At 33.7% G+C, this 20,143-nt stretch overlaps 1 protein-coding gene across 7 annotated transcripts; it reads right to left on the reverse strand.

Moving 5' to 3' along the window:
* Positions 1 to 13: 13 nt before the first annotated feature.
* Positions 14 to 8,250, reverse strand: LOC107005078 (beta-amylase 7). Of its 7 annotated transcripts, none has more exons than XM_027916109.1 (11): positions 7,736 to 8,246; positions 6,442 to 7,025; positions 5,913 to 6,233; positions 5,611 to 5,688; positions 5,177 to 5,380; positions 4,756 to 4,950; positions 3,572 to 3,736; positions 3,012 to 3,272; positions 1,266 to 1,484; positions 901 to 1,120; positions 14 to 373 (listed from the first exon to the last, which is right to left on the reverse strand). In XM_027916109.1, the coding sequence occupies exons 2-11, from the start codon at positions 6,871 to 6,873 to the stop codon at positions 345 to 347; spliced, it is 2,124 nt and encodes a 707-aa protein (XP_027771910.1). In that variant the 5' UTR covers positions 6,874 to 7,025; positions 7,736 to 8,246; the 3' UTR covers positions 14 to 344. The 7 variants fall into 7 exon arrangements, with proteins under 7 accessions (XP_027771910.1, XP_015059054.1, XP_015059062.1 ...); XM_015203568.2 differs by having other exon boundaries at positions 6,442 to 7,043; XM_015203576.2 differs by having other exon boundaries at positions 5,940 to 6,233; positions 6,442 to 7,043; positions 7,736 to 8,245.
* Between the last annotated feature and the right edge of the window lie 11,893 nt (positions 8,251 to 20,143).

Raw genomic sequence — 20,143 nt, forward strand, 5'->3', positions numbered from 1 at the left:
ATTGCACAACATATTTTGCAGTTCCAAAGATTATTGAGCTGAATATATGCTTATTGAAGGCACATGTAACATAATTCTTACACCTTGCTATCGGATTGAATAATCCACATGACAAGTACATCACTGTTTTAAGATCTAGTTTCTTCATTACTTCTTACTAGTAATCCCATCCTTCCAGCAACTTAAGCTAGTTTTGCTTTCTACAAGACGGTATGTGGTCATCTTCAACACGAGTAATATATCTTAGGTCACATCGAGCTACAACACCAAACCAGAGGATACTATAAAAATAAATATAATCCTGCTTTCCCAAAGGAAGATGAAACTTTGCTTGCTCTCCCAAACTACGATGGGAACTCAAGGACTGCTTCCCCTGCAAAACAGACAAGAACCAACCACAAAGTCACCAGAATTGTGTTATATGAGATGATCTTGAGGATGATGGGTCAATAAATAGCTGGCTGAATAGTAACCTTCATTAAAACACAAGTTATTTGAACTAACTGAGATAAATAACATGGTTTATAATCAATTTATACACACGAAGAATCTTAGACGATGAAGGCAATGAGCTAACTTATCGATATGATGACCATCAGCCATGATTTCACTCAGCATATCCCGCGGTTAACTAGTTATCAATTATTATCTTGCAAGACAACGCTAGTGATGTGATGAATATTCACAATAGCACTGATCCTAAGTTCAATTCATACTGATATTAAAGTTTTGTAGACATGTATTGAACTCTCGAGTACTGATCCAACTAAAGTTTTGTAGACATGTATTGAACTCTCGAGTATTGATCCAACTAATTCTACCCAATTTAATCGGAAACTAGTCAACCACAAATCTAACCAAAAAATTGATTGAAGAGTTGAAATATTTCAAATCCTTTACCATGCATTCGCTTAACAAATCGTTCAAATTCCATGTAGTTCTGTCCGTCCATGAGAAGGGGACTGAGCCTAAGGTAGGTAAAAGCAAAAATATGTTTCCCATCCGGATCATTCAAGGGTTTCGCTTTTTCCAGTAAACAATTGTAGCCTCCTCTATCATGACACAGAAGTGCGTTTTCACTGCAAACTGGCAGAGAAACATCCCAAGCCGCATTCAGCACCTGTTATGAGATTTCAAAGGCAAAATAAATTAAAATGCAGTTAACATAATGGTTCGACTATGCAATATGGATAGGAAATTGTCTATTTAGTAGACAATTATCCTTCAGCAGAGGTGAAACTCTAGTTTTAGTGCTTGAAGCTTACTTGCCAGGCTAATCCTTCAGGATCACCTAGTGCGTCACAGAAGTCCACTGGCTCCTCTAACATCCTCATTTCAGCACACTTGAAGTTCAATGCAGCTCCATGCTTCTTCAGCATTGCAGCAATCACAACATAACCATCTCGATTGCTCGGGTTATAAAAACCAGCTGTTAATTCAGCAGCATGGCTAGCTGTCTTATACCACCAATGAATTCCTGATAGCTGCTTAGATTTAAAATATGGTAGAAATTGGATCAACTATACCTATAATAAAAAAACAATTTTTGCTTCTAGCAAACTTCAAATAAAAGACAAAGCAAGGATAATCTACTTTCCATTCAAGAGCATGAATTTCAACAAAATGGTATTTGCAAGAAAACCTGAATTATTTTGTGAGACCTAGAACTCGAAACAGTATGGAAAGTTAGACTATAGAACCTCCAGAAGGAAAAAAAAACGTACTCAGTTCTCTTTTATGGAATTATTTTCCGAGTGTTTGGACTTTGAATTTTTGATTGTCATTTTTTGGAGAGTTAATGTTGGGCTTGTCATCTGCAAGAATACCATTAAAGCTCTAAACTATTTTTAAGGAAAACAACTCTTCTGAGTGTATGGGTTTGAATCTGAGAAACTTGGTATTGTTTTTGACTTTAGCAGATATCCACTATGGCCTTGGAAATGGAAGTGCAGTACTAGTCTGGATTTGCCACCAACATTTGTTCCTTGAATGTTTTAGTCAGTCTGAGACTACAGCTGTGCATATGGAAAACCCTAAAGTCATTAATGGCAGTTTTTGGACCAGTGAATTAATCAACTATGCCTCAATTCCGAACTAGCTGGGTCAGCTATAAAATTTTTTCCATATTCATCAATCTTATCATAGGCGGAACGTTCAAAGTGTAAAGCTGTAAACTTTTACACTCCGAAGTCCAGGAGGTAGAATCAGGTCTTGGAATTCTTTAATCACTTAGAAGTAGTTGTTCACATTATCATTTTAAAGGATAAGCTTTATGGAAACCCTGCTTGGTAAATAATGCAAGTTAGTTTGCAATGGTTTGGTGGATTGCCACCCCTGAGTCATTTCTCAGTTCTAACTACCAAATTGCTTTCCATAGGCAAAGGTTACCAAGGTTGGACAAGAAGACAAGATGAAGAGAGAATAAATAAGGTCCCAGCAATGTGAACATGACAGAACAGAAGTTGGTTATTCCTTTTCAGTTTTCAAGTAATAGTAAGAGCTAAATTGCCTCTAATAGTACATTGTTGGTTGAACATGGCTGCTGGCTGTTCCACTATAATTTCGTTAGGAAACATCATTTTTTCATTCTTTTCTTATGAGGTCATGTACATCTGTCCCTTGATTCAAGCTTCTTGAAATTTGTTAAGAAAATAACTTTTTGTTACTGAAAAGAACGTCAACGCAAACAAAACAGTTCTCCAATGAGCATAATGACAGTTACAGGAAAGCTCAAAACATGCCATGAACCTATTTATTTAAATCAGTGTAAGGATAATTTTTTGGATAAAGAAAACCAGAAGTAAATGGTATAAAAATGAAGTGGGATTTCACTAGGTATGTTGTTATTGGTATAAAACTGAAAATTAAAGGAAGTCACTTATAGACAGAAGAAAAGGAACTTTTGTCATATTATAGCAACAATTTAAATTGCCACTGCTTTTTGTAGAGAGAAGAATATAGCAACTGGTAATGTATCATAAATTAAAATCATTTCCTTAAAGATGACTAACCTTTGCAGCAATGCATGTCCCATCAAAAGCTAACTTGGCCAAAGAAAGCACGCGATCTGCATGGTCAATCAGAACTTGAGAGTACCAATTCAGGAAAAACCTACCATAATACCCATCATAATCACCCCCGTCACAAAAAAATCCAGTCTCTTGTGGCCGTGAATTGTAAGAACCAGCATTATCGGGTCCTCGTGCCCAGAATGAGTGTCCTCTTGCTTCAGCTGCCTTCCGCAGTTTTTTCAGCAGATACTGGTCATAACACTATGGGAGACAAGAATCAATTGTCAAAAAAAAAAAAACTATGGGAGACAAGAAAGTCATATTGATGCCATAAATGGTCACACACATGTGACTGTAGTACATCTTTGGCTCTACTTTTTTACAGAGACCCTAATATAGTGTAATCACTTCGACAAACCTTTGCTTTTCAAGTCTGACCTCAGACAGGAATATAGTGACGTATAAACAGAGAAAGATTTGACAATCAAATTCTTTTGCATGTCATTCAAAGATATGTCAACTACTAATGACAACTTCAAAGAGCGTTAAAAAGAAATTACCTGGAATTCACCAACTCCAGGATACCTCCACCCATGCTTTACAGGATTAGAGGGATATCTTAGCTCCCCACATGGTCCTAGTCCAACTTCAACCATGGAAATAATACCATCCTCAAAGAACTCATCAAATTCAACTCGAAAGCTTCTCATATAATCAAAGTAGACCTACATTACTCAAAAAGATAAACATCTAGGTAAGATATTACTATTATCCTTTTTTACGAGTATCTGGGTATGATAAAATCTTTGACAAAGGTAGTCAAATAAAGAAGAAAATTGGATTTCTGTGAATCGTAAAACCTCTTACAAGCAAAATTAATATGATGAGTACAGCCAGTGTTGTGAAAGGTGCTCGCCTTATCGCCTTTGGCGGCAAGAGGCGAGGCCTTGTCGCCTCCTACTAGCAAGGTGAGGCAATCTCACAAAGGCGAGTGGTTAAAAGGCAATATTAGGGTTTATTTGCACAAAGCCACAAACCATAACTTTCTTCTCCAAAGTTCAGACTTCAACGACTCCTCTTCAGACTTCAAGTACGCTTCTATGTTCTTCTCTCTTCTTCTTCTTCTTCTTTCTCCTCTGCTTCGCGACAGTCAGCACTTTTTTCTTCTTCTTCTTCCTCTTCTTTCTCCTCTGCTTCGCAACAGTCAGCACTTTATCTTCTTGGTCTTCTTTCTTCTTCTGCTCTTCTTTCACGACTCTTAACCATATGCCACTGTGCACAGCTTCTCATTCCTCTGTTTTTAGTACTCTGTTTTCTATTTTCTGCAGTCTGCCCTTTTTATAAAAAAAATAATCTAGTCCTCCTATTTTTGTTTATGCCTAATTCAATTTAGTTATATACTAATTAATATAGTAATTATTTGCCCAGAAACAACAATTTCAGTGGCATCTAATTAATAGTTCTTCTTCAACCCATCTATTCAGAGAAGTGAAATATTCTGAAATATTTCACTTCTCTGGCACATTTGATCGTCTGGGAACTTGGAAGTTTTTGTGGTCAATAGAGGTTGTTTTTCTTCTTCAACCCCATCCTCGATCCAAAAAAAAAAAAAGAAAGATGGAAAATGATCTCTTAACCTCAAAATAACTAGAAGACATTCACTACACAAATACTCCTGTTATCATTACAGCACTAGGTCATAACATAAGATTACATGCAGTCTGACCGAGGTCACATAACATACCTCTACAGCGGTGCGGCCTCGCAAAACTCGTTCTTTGTCTATTCCCCATGAGAGACATTCAGGGTTCCGTCGTCCTGCTCTGTCTGTAAAGTATATATCAGGATTGCTTCGACCGATTTCGGATACCCAGTGAGGCAGTGGAATGCAAACATCATCACCAATGTTACCTCCACATTCGTGGAAAGACATCACAACCTGATTACAGTTAAAACCTCAAAACATTGCAATCTAAATTGATGCAATAACTATAGTGACAATCACAAGTTCCAAATGAACATTTTGTTTATGAATTATGTACTTATCTTTAACAGTTGATAGTAAAAAAACCATCCTCTTTCCCCATTATTGCATTAACTCACGTAAAAGAATTAGATGAAGTGGAAGAAAAATGGAGTCACAACAAAACGCATGTCAATCTCACCTTTATTTTGAGTTTATGCTCCCTCACAACTTGAAAAAGCCGTTTATATCCATTCCAGTTATAATCCTGTGGAGCATTTGCCTCTACTATGCCCCACCAGCAATCCACCATCACACCATCAACATTTATTGATTTTAGCACTCTCAACTGCTTTACTAGACCATCCGCATCAACAAGCTCAGACTTCATATTAATAACTCCTAACTGCCAATATAACACCATGCAAAAAAGCATCAGGTTATCCACATATGAATTGCGGAAAGCTGTAAAACAACAGCCCTTGACTTCTAAAGTTTATAAGAATGGAAGTAGATTGAAGACACAATTCCATGTCAAAAGGATCCAGTTGCTAGGGAAATGGAGAAAAGATACTGGAGACTGAGAACTGGGAAGAACAACGAAGAATTAACAAGGTCTAAGTTCAGAAGCCTCACAGGTAGCATAACATAAACAGGAATGTAGGGTGTCCCAGCAAAATCACGCTCCTGTAGTTTTGTGTGGATGTCAACAACCTAACAAAGTATTTCAGAAACAGTAACATTATCAAATGCTCTTACAGGTCCATTGAAACAGCAAAACTACGGCTTGAAAAGGTATTCAAACAAAAATGTCGACTTCACACATATGATACACCATATATACAGGATTGTAAAAGTATTATTTTCTTGCTTTGACACTTCAACGGATTTATACACAAATGAATTGGCAAAGTGAAAATGTGTTCGTACTAATTTACATGTTCTACAACAGATTGAAGCTCTACCCATTTCACCTGCTTGTCGATTGAATCCGCAGACCCTACAAGAAATGGGTCATTTTGTGTGTCTAGTCCATCTGCCACCATGGCTGAAGTTTGTGATCGCGCAGTGGATGATGAATCATAAGGGGATGAAGTAGGAACAAGAACACTTTTCATTTGACAGGCACTCTGATCATCTGTGTTCTGAAACCCAGAAGGCACACCTTTCAACGAACCAGGTGGAATATGTTGTGTAGGTATATGTGAAGATGATGAAGTCACCATTGTGGTGGGTGTTCCACCAGCAGAACCTGTGCCCTGTAGATATTTGAAAAACAACACCACAATTGGGTTTTCTCAAGATCTACTAGAAACAAAACAAGATTGATGCACAAGTATCAGTAGACAAAAATTCTCCAAATTGATGATCTTTCATCTTGCCTCACTTAAAAACGGTGAGACTGTATATGAACTTTGTTATCAGGAAAAAAAGACTAGAACATTGCTTAAAATGGAGGAGAGTTACCTGTGGTTGTGATCTTGAGGGAAAGGTGGTTCCATCTGGAAGAACAACCCAACCTGCTTCCCTTGCCAAAGCAGAAATTACATCATTGATATCGGCCCTAACTCTAAGGTTATAGTTCCCATGCCTTCGGAGTCCAGCCAAGATCTTCGCAGTAATAGCTCTTCGCTGTCGCTCCCTAAGCTTTGTTCTTTCCTTCTCTTCTAATGGCCTACATCTACGGGATCCCCCTGGGGTTGGTTGCTCCTGATATTGCTGATGGTGTTGAAACCTACTACTGCTGCTAGATCCATGTACCCCATCAAAACCTGCTATTGCATGCATGGCAGCATTCTTCTCTTCATCATCCTCATCCTCATCATCTTCTTCTTTCACATCCATTCCCATCTCTTCGTCATCTTCGTTTGTATCATATCTCTGCATCTCTGATGCCATTCCAGCTTTCTTCCACTTCTTTTACTCGAGTTTTACAAACCTCAGATGTAGATGACATTGCTTACACTTACCATGCTTCAGCATAATAATTGGACTAAAGTATTCCAGAAGACATTTTTGATATGATTAGTGAAGTTTGGTTCTTCACCTCCCTGATTTCAACAAAAGAACTTCAAAAGCAAAATATCAATATGTTTAGATCTCAAAAGGCATTTCAAAGAAGACATGAAGGATGGAGCCACTACTTAAGATATTGGCCATTTAACTAGAAAACTTAATAGCCAACTTATACCAAATAGGAATATTACTCTTCCAAATTGCAAGTCAATATGTGTAAAGTTTTACATATTATAAACAACCATATCACAATTACACCCTGAGATTAGCTAACAACCAAATACAAATAGTCTAGAATAAGCTTGAACAAGTTTCTTTGAAAAGCGGTAAGTAACTTATAGATACTGTAAAAATACACTACTTGGTGTGTAGAACTTAACTGTCATGCACAAAATGAAAGAAAATGTCGTGCAGTCTTCCCAAATCCATCTAGAAGCTACCAATAATTCATCTACTTCAACTATCTGAGCTAACAAATAAAGCATGATTTTTGGCACCGTCCAAACAAAGACATTAATTTTGCTTATATTACCACCTTCTTTTCAATCTGGCTACATCCCGATCTCAATCCCAGTTCAGTTGGGCTTGTCTATAAGATTCTTATGCTCAATTCAGGTCCATTGATGTATATTTTTTCAACAAAGGTACATTTATATGACCACTCCTGTTTGTTTGGTCATCTAGAAAAAATCATCCATCGTTTTCAACAAAAAATTTCACTTAAAAAAAGATGTAGATGACTTACACCGGTCTATCTAGTTGTTGTAAGACATGCACCGAAGCCGACGGTTATCGCTGAGTAACCAGATTCATATCTATACAAGAACAAATATTCCGGCGAATTGGCCGGAGCAGAGTGAAGGAAGTATATTTCCAACAGACAGAACCAGAAGGAGAGAAGAGGAGAGTTATGTGTTCCGGAGGATTTTCCGGCGAAGATCCGGCGGAGGAGGGAGAGATCGATGGTGGTGGACGGCGAGCATGCGAAGGCTAGGTTTCTCACGCGTGTGAAGGAAGCCAAGCGTGTCTAAGCATATGCTTGGCACGGATGAAGTGTTTTCTGACCTTATCTTTGGAGCGTGCGATTCACACGTACTGCACGTGCCAAAATAAGCAAAGTATTCAAGTTGCACAAGAGATGGGTGGAATCTGCAACTACTTTTTAATAGATTTTAGTATACATTTGTATATTGTTAAGCTTATATAACTTAAAATTATAATTTAAGAAACATTTGATAAAATTGTTAGCCCATATACCATTTGTTTTTTCATGGGATAAAATAGGATTTTCGTAAAGTTTAAACGTCTTTTTTAAAAATAAAGTACTAGTTTAAGAGACTTTATGTAATCTATTCGATTTTTATAATATTATGTGTACATAGAGTTTGTTTACTCTGTGTATAAACTACATTGAATATATTTTTGTCATTTGTATATCAATATTGATATTTAAGACCACGAAAGGATGTACTGTGTGAATGTGGTTGTTCCTCTCTTAACTAGATGTCTCGGGTTCAAGTCTAGGATTGAAAACAATTCTTGATAGAGAGCTTCGAATGGGATCCTATGTCATGCTATAACTTACATATATTCCATTTTTACACCATGTGTTTCCTTACAGATACCGCAAATCCCTCTGGTTGCTTCACATACATTTTTCAAATCTCTATAAAGAAATGAAGATTTCACGTCAATATGCTCCACTTCAAGATCTAGGCTGGCTACTAGGCTCAAAATAGTTTGAATAAAAGTCATTTCGACAATAGGTTAAAAGATTTTATCAAAATCAATACCTTTCTTTTGTTTGAAACCTTTTGCAACCAATTTAGTTTTGTAACTAACTAACTTGTTATTTCTACCTTTCTTGAGTTTAAAGACCCACTTGCACTTGAGCTGTCTTTTGCCTTTTGAAAGTTCAATTAGCTTGTACGTGTCATTTTTCTTTAAAGATTTTATTTCTTCTTGCATGGTTTCTAGGTGAGATAGCATCACTTGAAAACTTTCTGGCTCTCTTTCATTATTGATGAGGACATACTTTGAGGAAGGGTACTTGGATGACTCTACCCTTTGCCTTTCTGATCTCCTTAGATGTAGAGATTGTTCTTCTTCTTTTGAGTACTCCATTTTCTCGATATTATCACCAAGTTGCTCCCCTGCTCAATGATCTCATTAGGTTGTTTTTCCTATTCAACAACTTCATCGATCGTACTTTATGCACTTATGTGATGGTTAGAAGTAAAAGGAACGGTAACAAGATTAGGGATTATACCATTCTTTTTCTTATCCATCTTGGACAAATCATCACTACTTTCAACTTAACTTTCTCGGAAGATTACATTTCTACTTCTAATGACTTTCTTTAAAGGATCTCACAGTATGTATCTGAACTATTCATCTCTTTATCCGATGAATATGTAGAGAACTGATTTATCATCTAGCTTGGTTCTTTATTCCTTCGATAGATATGTAAAAGCTTTGCAACTGAACACCTTCAAATGCGAGTAGGACATCTCCTTATTGGTCAAAACTCTTTTTGGAATATCAAACTGCAATGTAACTAACAGACTACAATTGATATATAAGGTAACATGTTGTTCGAACTACTTCACCCAGAGTGTCTTAGGCAATTTATCCATTTTGAGCATGTTTACCACATTCTTAACAATTGTGTGATTCATTCTCTCAGTTACACCATTATATTTAGACTATCAAAATGGACTGACACAATCCAATCCTAACTAGACAGATAAATGGGTTAAGACGATCTGACCCTTTTAAGTTAAAGGCCTATAAAATAGCAGTCAACCACCCATAAGTAGGCCACAACTTGTGATAGGTCAACCCTTCAACTAAAAAATGAACATTGATTTCTTAGAAAGAGTATCTAAGAGTATCGAACGTTGATGACCTTTATTAGAGATACTCATTAGAAGTAAGAATGATTCCAAAAAGAAAAGCTTATTCCTCATACTGAAATAATCCACCATTAAAAAAAACATTATATGATACACATGATATTATACATCAAGAAAATAATTAAGAAAAAAAGATGATATATATGAAACTATCACAAAAGATGAACTCGATTAGAACAAAGTTCAGCTTGTTTTTCTTTAGAAGAAACAAATCAGAAAATGATAGATTCTTACCTGTATCAATATGAATCTTCAAATTAAACTTCGAATAAGTTTGAAAAGATTTGTTGAACTCGAATTTGTATTGTTAAACATTAAAACTTCAAAACTGTAATGTCTAAATTGAAAGAGAAAGACTGCTCAGTTAAGAACAAAACAGAATATATAATTTTATATACTTATAATTAAAATTAAAAATGAATCAAAACCCTAGTGGAATAATAGGCTTGGGCTAAAAAGAAAATTTAGTGGGATAATGACCCTAAAATATAAAAGATCTGCAAATGAGTTCTTGATTTTATATTTTATAAATATTTATTGACCACTACTTAAAATATATATAGTAAATATTTTCAACATTCATAGCCCACGTACTGGCCTCTGATGCTCGCGGGTTGGGCTTACGAGGCTAGCAGGCCAAATAAGATTGGGCTAGAAATCATTGATCCTCAATGAGCTAAAAAATTAGGCCCAACCTCACTTAATTCAAGGATTGAATTGGGTCGACTTAAAAGACTACACCCATTTTGACAACTCTAATTGTGTTGTGGGGTTTCAGGAACTGTCTTTTTATGTTTGATTTCATGGTCTGAATCTCTTAAAGTGTACTTTATCTCCATTTTTAGTTCAAAGACGTTTTAGCTTTTGACTCATCTATTTTTCTACCAGAGCATGAAACTTTGAAATATTTCAAATATCTAATCTTTGATTTTCAATATAAACCTACAATTTTTGTGAATCATCATCAGTAAAAGTAACGAAGCATTTATTGTCGTCCATCGATTCTATCTCTATTGAACCAAAAAAATCAGAATATACCAAATCAAGTGTATTCAACTTTCTTTTCGATGATGTTTCAAATGAGACGCTACATTTCTCATCAAATTAACAGTAATTACAAGGTTTTATCTTTGTACCTTTGCTAAAAGAGACTAGTGCTTTTTTGACAAGAATTCGTAATCCTTTCTCGCTCATATGACTTATTCGTCTATGCTAAAAATCTGCAAAAATATCTTCGTAAGTCGCATTCAATTCACCTTGACATTTTTTGCATTTGTCTTGTACGAGGTGCCACAAGCAACTTCTTTTGCAAGTACCAATGCCCCCTTGATGAGTCTCCATTTTTATTTGCAAAGTAGTTATCATATCTCTCTCGTCCAAAACAACTTTCGAGATCAAGTTCATTTGCGAATCAGGTTTGTGGCACACATCTTTCAAAATCAATGTGCATCCAACATTTGTCTTTATGCAAATGTCTCCAATCCCCACAATTTTTTAGTAATGTAGCTAGTGTTACCCATTTTCACATTACCAAAATAACCTGCTACAAATTTGCAAAAAATATCTCTCACTAGTGTAGCATGGTAAGATGATGTTTTGTCAACCACCAATTTTAACTCTAGACCCACCAAGTGTATGCATTCTTTTTCTTCGTTTATGAAGAGAACAATATTGTCATTATCTTGCACCAAGACAACTATGTTGTTATTGTTCTTCTGGCCACTACTTTCTCATTTGCTTCTTTTTTAAATTTGGACAATCTCTTTTAAGTGACCCAGTTGATCGCAATTGTAGCAATTTCAGATTTTTGATTTTGATCGGACTTTGGACTTTCCATGATTTTTGGATCTATTGTAGTTACTTAAACTCCTTTGGTAACTCATACCTTTACTTTCTGCAATAAGAGCCTATCCATGGCTTTCAGGTTTTTTTTTCTCATCTTCTCATTAAGTAGAACAACTAAAGTGATATCTTTCAGCTTAAAGAGTTCTTACCATGTAAGATGGTTGTTGCCAAATTATCATAGGAAGATGGCAACGAATTTAGGAGCATTATGACTTTATCTTCCTCTTTAATTTTTACTCTGAGGTTTGCTAGTTGTGTGATTAGTTTGTTAAGCACATTTAAATGAAACAAAAAAGTGTACTTTCATCGATATGTAATTCGTGTAACTGTTTCTTTAGGTACAATTGATTTGTCCGCTTTTTGAACATATATAGACTTCCTAACTTTGTTCAAATGCCGCATGCACTTTCTTCATCGATGATGTTCTACATTATCAATTAAGTGCAACTTGATTACACTAGCAATATTTATCCATTTCATCCCAATCCTCAAGTTTCATGGATTTGAGCTTTTGAATTTCCGCTAATGCCTTGTGCAAATCCCGTTTGATGAGAAAATCTCTCATCCTTCTATGTCAAGTTTAGAAATCACTATCATCGTTTAATTTTCTTACATCGTATTTTACTCAAGATATTTTTTTGTCACTAAGTATAGTACAACAAATTGCAAAAAAAATATTTCTATAAATGGGCAGAACTTGTGCTCTGATATCGATCATTGAGAATAAATACGACATAGAAATAATATTTGCGGTAATAAAAGCAGTAAAAGTGGAGCACCACTATACGGCTAATCAACAAGAATAAAAAGATCAATAATGACACCAAGATTTTACGTGAAAATCCTTTTGAATAAAGAGAAAAGAACGGCCAGAGAGGAGCAACATATATCACTATAATAAGAATTTTTACACTTGTAGATCGTGTGAAAACTTCAAAGATCGCTACACACTAAAAAAAATCTCTTTTGATTTTCCCATCGCACTACAACATCGCTCACACTTTCTATTTTTCCTCGCAAACTATTTCCCTATGTAATGTCTTACTCTTCTTTTCTCTCAGTTTTTGGTGTATTTGAGAATAAAAAATGACCATTCCTTTTTTAAAGGACAAATGCAGTAGCCTCCAAATGTGCTACGGAAGAAAAATAATTTTTTCCTTCTTCACAACTTACCAACATTTTGACTTTAAAGAAGAGAAAGTACATCAAATCCCTCAGAACTTGGCTGCAAAACTTACTTTATTACTTTAAGTCACGCCCCGAGCCTAAATCCTGGGCGGGACTGACGCTCAGTGACTATTGGTGGCCTCGATTGAACCCTTGGTCTGGCTTACTTAACTCAGCAAAAGACAACTATCACACTTATAATGATAAAAGAATTTAACTGAACTGAACAATAATACTATCTAAAATGTTTTAAAAGTTTAAACATTCAACTTGGCCAAAATGGCAACCCAAGTCTTTAACATTAGAATGAAAATGTAAAGATTACTGAACTACTAACTGTCTATTAAGACTCTAAACTGATTGAGATAAATGTTGGTACAAACACCGCAAAATATATTGATCTAACTAGAAGCAATAAAGATGTCCTCCGGAATGTAAGGAGGCTAACCAACTGAATCTGGATGGTCAACTGGATCAACGGTGCGCTGGATGTCGATCCTCGTTACATGCGTCTGCATCATGATACCATGCAGACCAACTGGCATCAGTACATTGAATGTACGTGTATGCGAGTTGTAATGTTAAACAACACTTATGCTTGAAAAGGAGTAAGAAAAGACACTTACCTTAACTCTTACCTTGAATCTGTTCAAATCATGATTTACTAATCTTATTCAATATATGCAGTTTAAAGGTAAATACACTATAAAGAAAAACTGATTGAAACATGTTGTAAACTCTGAATGTATACAAGTATACAAATAATATCTGAGATGTACGTAAATATACAAATAACTGATGTATATGAAAATAAAATACTTCTCTGGGAGCTTCTCTAACCGACAATCATCACTTAAGAGCTATAGTAATGATACAATGTTACTCCGCCTACGCTGCCGGACCATCCTAACCTTGCCAAGAGTATAGGACCTGAACTGCCTAATGGATCTACTAGTATACTATGAAAAGGGTTCATCTAAAAGCTGTGACCCTCTTCTACCCATGATGGCTACATGGTTTACATGGAGACTTGAGTTAATATGAACTCGCATCCCCACATCGGTGCTCAATACTACTCCCAAAAATATATATTGGCTCTTATGTTTTTAAAATATACTGATTCTGTGATATGAGATTAGTACTCAAAACTTAGCATTAAAAAGCTCTCTTGGAAATCATAGTTCCCTGCATGTATAAATGTGAAAACATTCCTACTTCTCTTTGGAGATACTTAGTCCCCATATACTCTTGAAGAAAGGAATTTCAACTAAACTCTTTACTTTGCTCAACTTATAGCTTGAGCCTTAAAACAAAGTTAAAATGTTTGTTTAAGACTCTAGAAATCTTTAAGAACTTACTTTGACTTGCTTCTTAACTTTTAGACTAGATTCTTAACATTTTTGACTTTGATCTTAACTTTCCTTGAATAGGATTATGAATTAAAAGATCATGATCTCATATTTATGGATGATTTCATGATGTTTAGGTGTACTTAGATCGCTAGAATCAACTCGAAGTGATAGGTACATTACTTAGGAACTAGTACAAAAAGATAAGGGAGGAATGGAAACTCCAGGTGACCCTGGCGCTCTGAGAGGCGCGGGGCGCCAGAGCCTGACGAACAGACATTGTCCTCAGGCGCTCTGGCTGGCGTGGCGTGCCAGGGCCTGTCAGACTAGTTTTCTGACTTTTCTTCTCCAGTTTTCAACTCTAAACCTCCCAAACTTCCATGGATCTTTCCCAACACTTAGGATCACTAATATCCTCAATACCCAATAGTTTAGACTCGTAAAAAGCACAGAAACACGAATCAAAACTACTAAAGGTACACTACAATTCTACCAACAAGATTTCAACAATTTTTCATCAAGAACTTCAAAATTCATCATTCAATCAATACAAAACTTGCTGAATTAAACATATTGGTGTGTGGATGAACGAATCCAACACAGAAAGATCTCACATACCTCGATAGGGATCACCCCCGACGAATTCCACTAGCGAAACCTTAGCGTTCTTGAAGAAATCTTGGTCTTCCTCTTCTCTTCTCTTTTCTCCCAAGCCCTAAGTGTTTTCAACTTTTTTAAAACTGAATTGGGACTTGGTTTTACCCCTAATAAACCCTTAAAATAAATTAGGCAATACTAGGTGAAAAGACTACTTCACCCTTACTAGAATTCGGATTGGACTTTCCTCAGTGCAATTGCCCAACTTCTGAAAGACATATCTCCCTCATACGACATCGAAAATGCGCAAACTTGGCGCCGTTGGAAATATCTTTCCAAGAGATTTCTAACCATATAAAGAACTCACCGTAACTCCTCATGAGCTGAGAGTTATGGCTGTTTGAAAATGACCAAAACTCACTCTTTAAAATTTAGGAAATTTTCCAGATTTTTCTATTTATTTCCAAAAATGATTATTCTTGGTTTTTTACCTTATTCTTAGTTATTTAAAGTTACGAGATGTTACACTTTAACTACACGGGCGTTCAAATATCGCCCTAAACAACTTTGAAGTGAATTAAATACCCCTTTAATGGCTAATGTGGCAAATAGAAAAAAGAATAGCGCGTAAAAATTAAAAAATAAAGAGAAAACTAATAATTAGGCTACTTTTATTTTCTTTTAAGCCAATAAGAATTTCTCTTCATCTTCCTCACACCCCATCACCTCTGTCCACCAACAATCCTAGTCATTTTTCTTCCTAAAACCCCATCACCCCTTGCCACCCTTAGCCACCACTTGCGCCACTTTCTAATTTTCTTTTTTGAACTCCTCACATTCTAATTCTTTCTTAGACTTTTCAACTTCACCCTATTCTTTCATCGAATCCTCCATCCGCACCCCTCTTTCTCCTTTTTTTCGAACACCACTCATCCCTTTCTTCTTTCTCTTCTATAAATCTCTTCCTCCCCTTTTTTTTCTCTTTCTTCGAAACATTCATACCCCTATTTAATTTCCATCACTAAATGAGAATAACTTCAATTTATTCTCACTTATTATTCTTAAATGTGACGAACAACGAAAAAAATGAAAAATTTTTATAACTTATTCTCGCTTCAAGATCACTACTTATGAAGGTGTTTATTGATTTGATGAAGTTAAAGCTCTTATTAGTGAAAAAATTATAATTTTTTCATCTCAAATTAAATTTTTAGTTATAACTATGTATTCACTTTGATGATGTGCCTTAAAGATTGAATGTTTTTAGTGAAAATAATCTTGAAAATTTTGGATCTGTGGAGTTTGATCTTTTCTGTGGAGGCCTGGAGGGTAAATAATTATCTGTAAAATTAAAGTGTTAAGTAAATTGCCAACCTTAAAGATTTATCAAAGTTTGACACATGGAAATGGACTCCATACATTCAATAAATTTGTAAATGTATTCAATAAATGTATACAAGTTTTGATTAAGGTAAAACAACCTACATGCAACAAATTTCAGGTGTATAGTAAACTGGCACATGTATATTAACAAATCTTGCCAACCTTTAAAATCATAAGATTTATCAAAGTTTGGCATATGGAAATTGACACCATACATTAAACAAATTTGTAGGTGTATACAATAAATGTATACAAGTTTTGATTGAGGTAAAACAACCTACATGCAACAAATTTCAGGTGTATACAAATTTGCAAGAGTGTTAAAATTCACCAACTTTATCTTATTAATAAATAATCAAAGAATATAAACAAAAGTCTCACAAAAACATATCGAGGCATTTAATAATCCAAATTTTTTTGACAGGACTGAAGAATTTACAAACAATGTACATAAATTCAAAATCATTATTCAATAACAAAACTGTAAAAATCAAAATACTCAAGGACCTTGAAAAAAAAATCCTAGAATTTGCATATTAAAAATATTAATATGAATATAATAAAAACTCAGGAATATATTTGATAAATTTACAATTTTGATCAAGAAACAGTTTCTAATCTATCGGTAAAAAAAATGGTCTGCATTTGGTTCCCATTGAGGAGTAACAATGTGGACTTATATATAAAAACGTTAATATTGACTAAATCCAGTTGAATCGTTCCTATGTTATTTTTTTATGTTCTTGTGTATGCCTGCTTAGATATTAATATTAACATTTTAACATTAAAATTAAATTAAATTATGTACTTACATTTATTTTTTCTTAATAGAGTTGGTTGGCTCGGCTTGACCCGCAACCCACTTAGTGATATGTGGAGCTTGATGCGGCTCAACAGAATGGATAAATCAAAACTTAGAAAAGAATTCTTATGTTTAAATTTTTTTGTATTTTTTATTTTCATTACTTCTTAAAATACATGATGTCAATTATAATTTGATATATAATTTTTATATTGATTTGATAATCTAATTAGTTTGAATTTGAAATTTTTTTTTTAAAAGAAACACCTCAGAGAATTTAAGAAACAATCGATTAATTCAAATTAGAGTAATTTAGACAAATTAAGAAGTAGAAATTAACTGCGAGTTTTGATTGTCTTGTCATTTTTATTCATAATTAAATTAAGCATATTCTTAAACTATAAAAATTTGAAAACATCCGCCCTATAATTGATTTTTAAAAAAAATTTAAGAGTAAACTATTAAAAAAAAATTAATTCATACCAACAATAAAAACATGATTATTTATATTTATTTATATTGAATAACTTTAAGGCTTTATTTATATATTGACAGATTTGAGAAAATATTTGGTAAATAATATTTGTCCATACAATTTGCCATTATTTAATAATTATTATAGCAAATAATCCATATTCCCAATATACTTTCTAAACAAATAACATGTCATTTTCGTTTACAATAAAAATACAATATAAGAAATAAAAAGATTTAACTTGGAGTTTGAAATCGAATTCTCAAACCATATCAAAAAAATGTTTATATATGTTCTCCAATTACAATTACAGACTAACAACAATGAATGTGATCCATCTTCATACACTTCAATATATTAGGTTGAATGTCATTCATCTTCATACACTTCAATATATTAGGTTGATATAAACAAATATTTATATCCATAATGACTTGGTCGATTAAGAATATAATAAAATGACGATAAGAAATCTAATATCTCAGAAACATTATCCACATACCAAACTTTAATTTAAAGTCTTAACTATATATGCATACATAGAAAAATATTAGTGTTATCTTCTTTCTTTTTTTTCTTCTCATAGTAATTATTTCAATGTCTCTGACTTCATAGAGTAATTACAATATTATAATTGTGACAATAAATTCAAGTTAATAAGATATATTAGCCATGTGTTCTCAATATATTGCTTTGGATGTTATTATTAAAAAAACTTTATTTGTTAATATGAAGATTCAAATAGTTTAGTATAAAGCTCTAAAATATTCCTATTAAGAACTAAGTACTTTTTCTTTCTTTTATAATTAATAGAATTTTATACTCTTTTTTTTTTTAGAATCTTCAATCTTGTTTAAGAGAAAATTAGATTATAAAATCAGCACTAGATAATTTTGTGGCCTCAAAATTTTATGCGCCTAAAGTACAGACTTTTCTAGTCTCACCATTAAGTCATCCTTTGAGTTTGTTTTTTTTTTAGAAAATACATACACCATCAAAGTTGTTCTGTATTTGCATAAACACACTTTAACTTTCAAAGTGTTCTTATCACCCCATAGAACTATTTAATATTTTTGTAAATGAACCATTTTGACACATTCCCTCGTCTGAGTTGTTACCACGCATATGAGGCGTGTCATAAAGTGTTTTCACTGCCATGAACCAGCTTCAAAGTGTCACGTGTCATTTTCTTTCTTAATTATTAATTATTTAATTAATTTATGTCAACTTCCCCGAATTTAATCTCAAAGTAGCAGTTAGTAGCCCTAATTTTTCGATCTCATGGCTTTTTCCATAGCAAAATCAATGTTGGTGCTCTCTTTTGACGACTTCATCATCTTACGTCGTCCTTAATCATTAAAATAGAAAAGTTGAATGACCATTGAGTAATAGACTTCGAAAAGGTTTGGCTAAATGGTCTGGTAAACCCTTATACTTATATCAATTTGTGTTCTAAACTCTTCTACTTACCAATTTGTCATCTGGACTCTTCTATTTAACATTTACAAAAATATTAAATAGTTTTATGGGTGATAGAACACTTTGAAAATTAAGTTGTCTTTATGCAAATACAAGACAATTTTAATTTGATGATGACTTTATATATTATTATTATTATTATTATTATTATTATTATTATTATTATGGTATTGTATTTTAATGTTTAAAGAAAATTTCCAGGTGATAATGTCATTCCATAAATGTGAATGAAACTTCAAAGATGATAAAAATAGATGTCTATTTATACTTGCATGGTTTATATAATTATACATCACTAAATTCCTATTTTATCATTATTATTAAATATTGTCATTTTTCAACTCATTAATTTTATTATGTTAAAAGGTACAATAATGAAATTGTGATTTTATATTATTTCTTGAGGAGCGTATCAGGTCAATATCTAGTCATAGGTGTTGGTTTAGTTTTTTTTTCTTCTCCATTTTTTCACACAACTCTATGTCTCAATATTTGGAAGATAAATCCTTTTCATTTTAATTTCTTCGACACCTTTTGAATTTCGAGAGTTAAATTTGCATAAATTTGGATAAATAATCTTTAAAAGTTTGAATTAAAAGTTATGTATATAAAAACTATATAAAAGGCATTTCGACTAGCATTTTAATGGTGGCAAATGGGTGGGTTGGGTTAAATTTGAGAGGATTGAAAATGGATCAACATAAAATGAATAACAATTCAACCCGTCATATTTGATATGGATAAAAATAGATTGGGTAAAATACTAGTTTGCCCATATTTTCATGAGTAAATAGTACTCTATTTAAGAATTCAACATGGAGAAAATATTTTAGTCTTTTTTTTAGATGAAATATGTTGAAAATGCTTCATTTAGTTTTATTGTATTATAAAAGTAATAAAAAAACTTACTTTTTCAGGGTTGGGGAGGGGTCTGATAGGGGGCTAGCAGGGGGGTCCCAGGGTAGGGGTGAGAAAATAAAAATTTGAAGTTGAAAATGTTTTTTAAAAACAAACTTAATATTTTGTGTGTTTGTGTGTGTGTGTAGTGTTTGGGGGTAGGAATGAAAAACTGAAATTTTGAAGTTGAAAATATTTTTTAAAAATAAACTTAAAATTATTTTTTGGGGGGTGTGGGTGGGGT

This window comes from Solanum pennellii, chromosome 1, assembly GCF_001406875.1.
Source record: "Solanum pennellii chromosome 1, SPENNV200".
NCBI lineage: Eukaryota > Viridiplantae > Streptophyta > Magnoliopsida > Solanales > Solanaceae > Solanum > Solanum pennellii.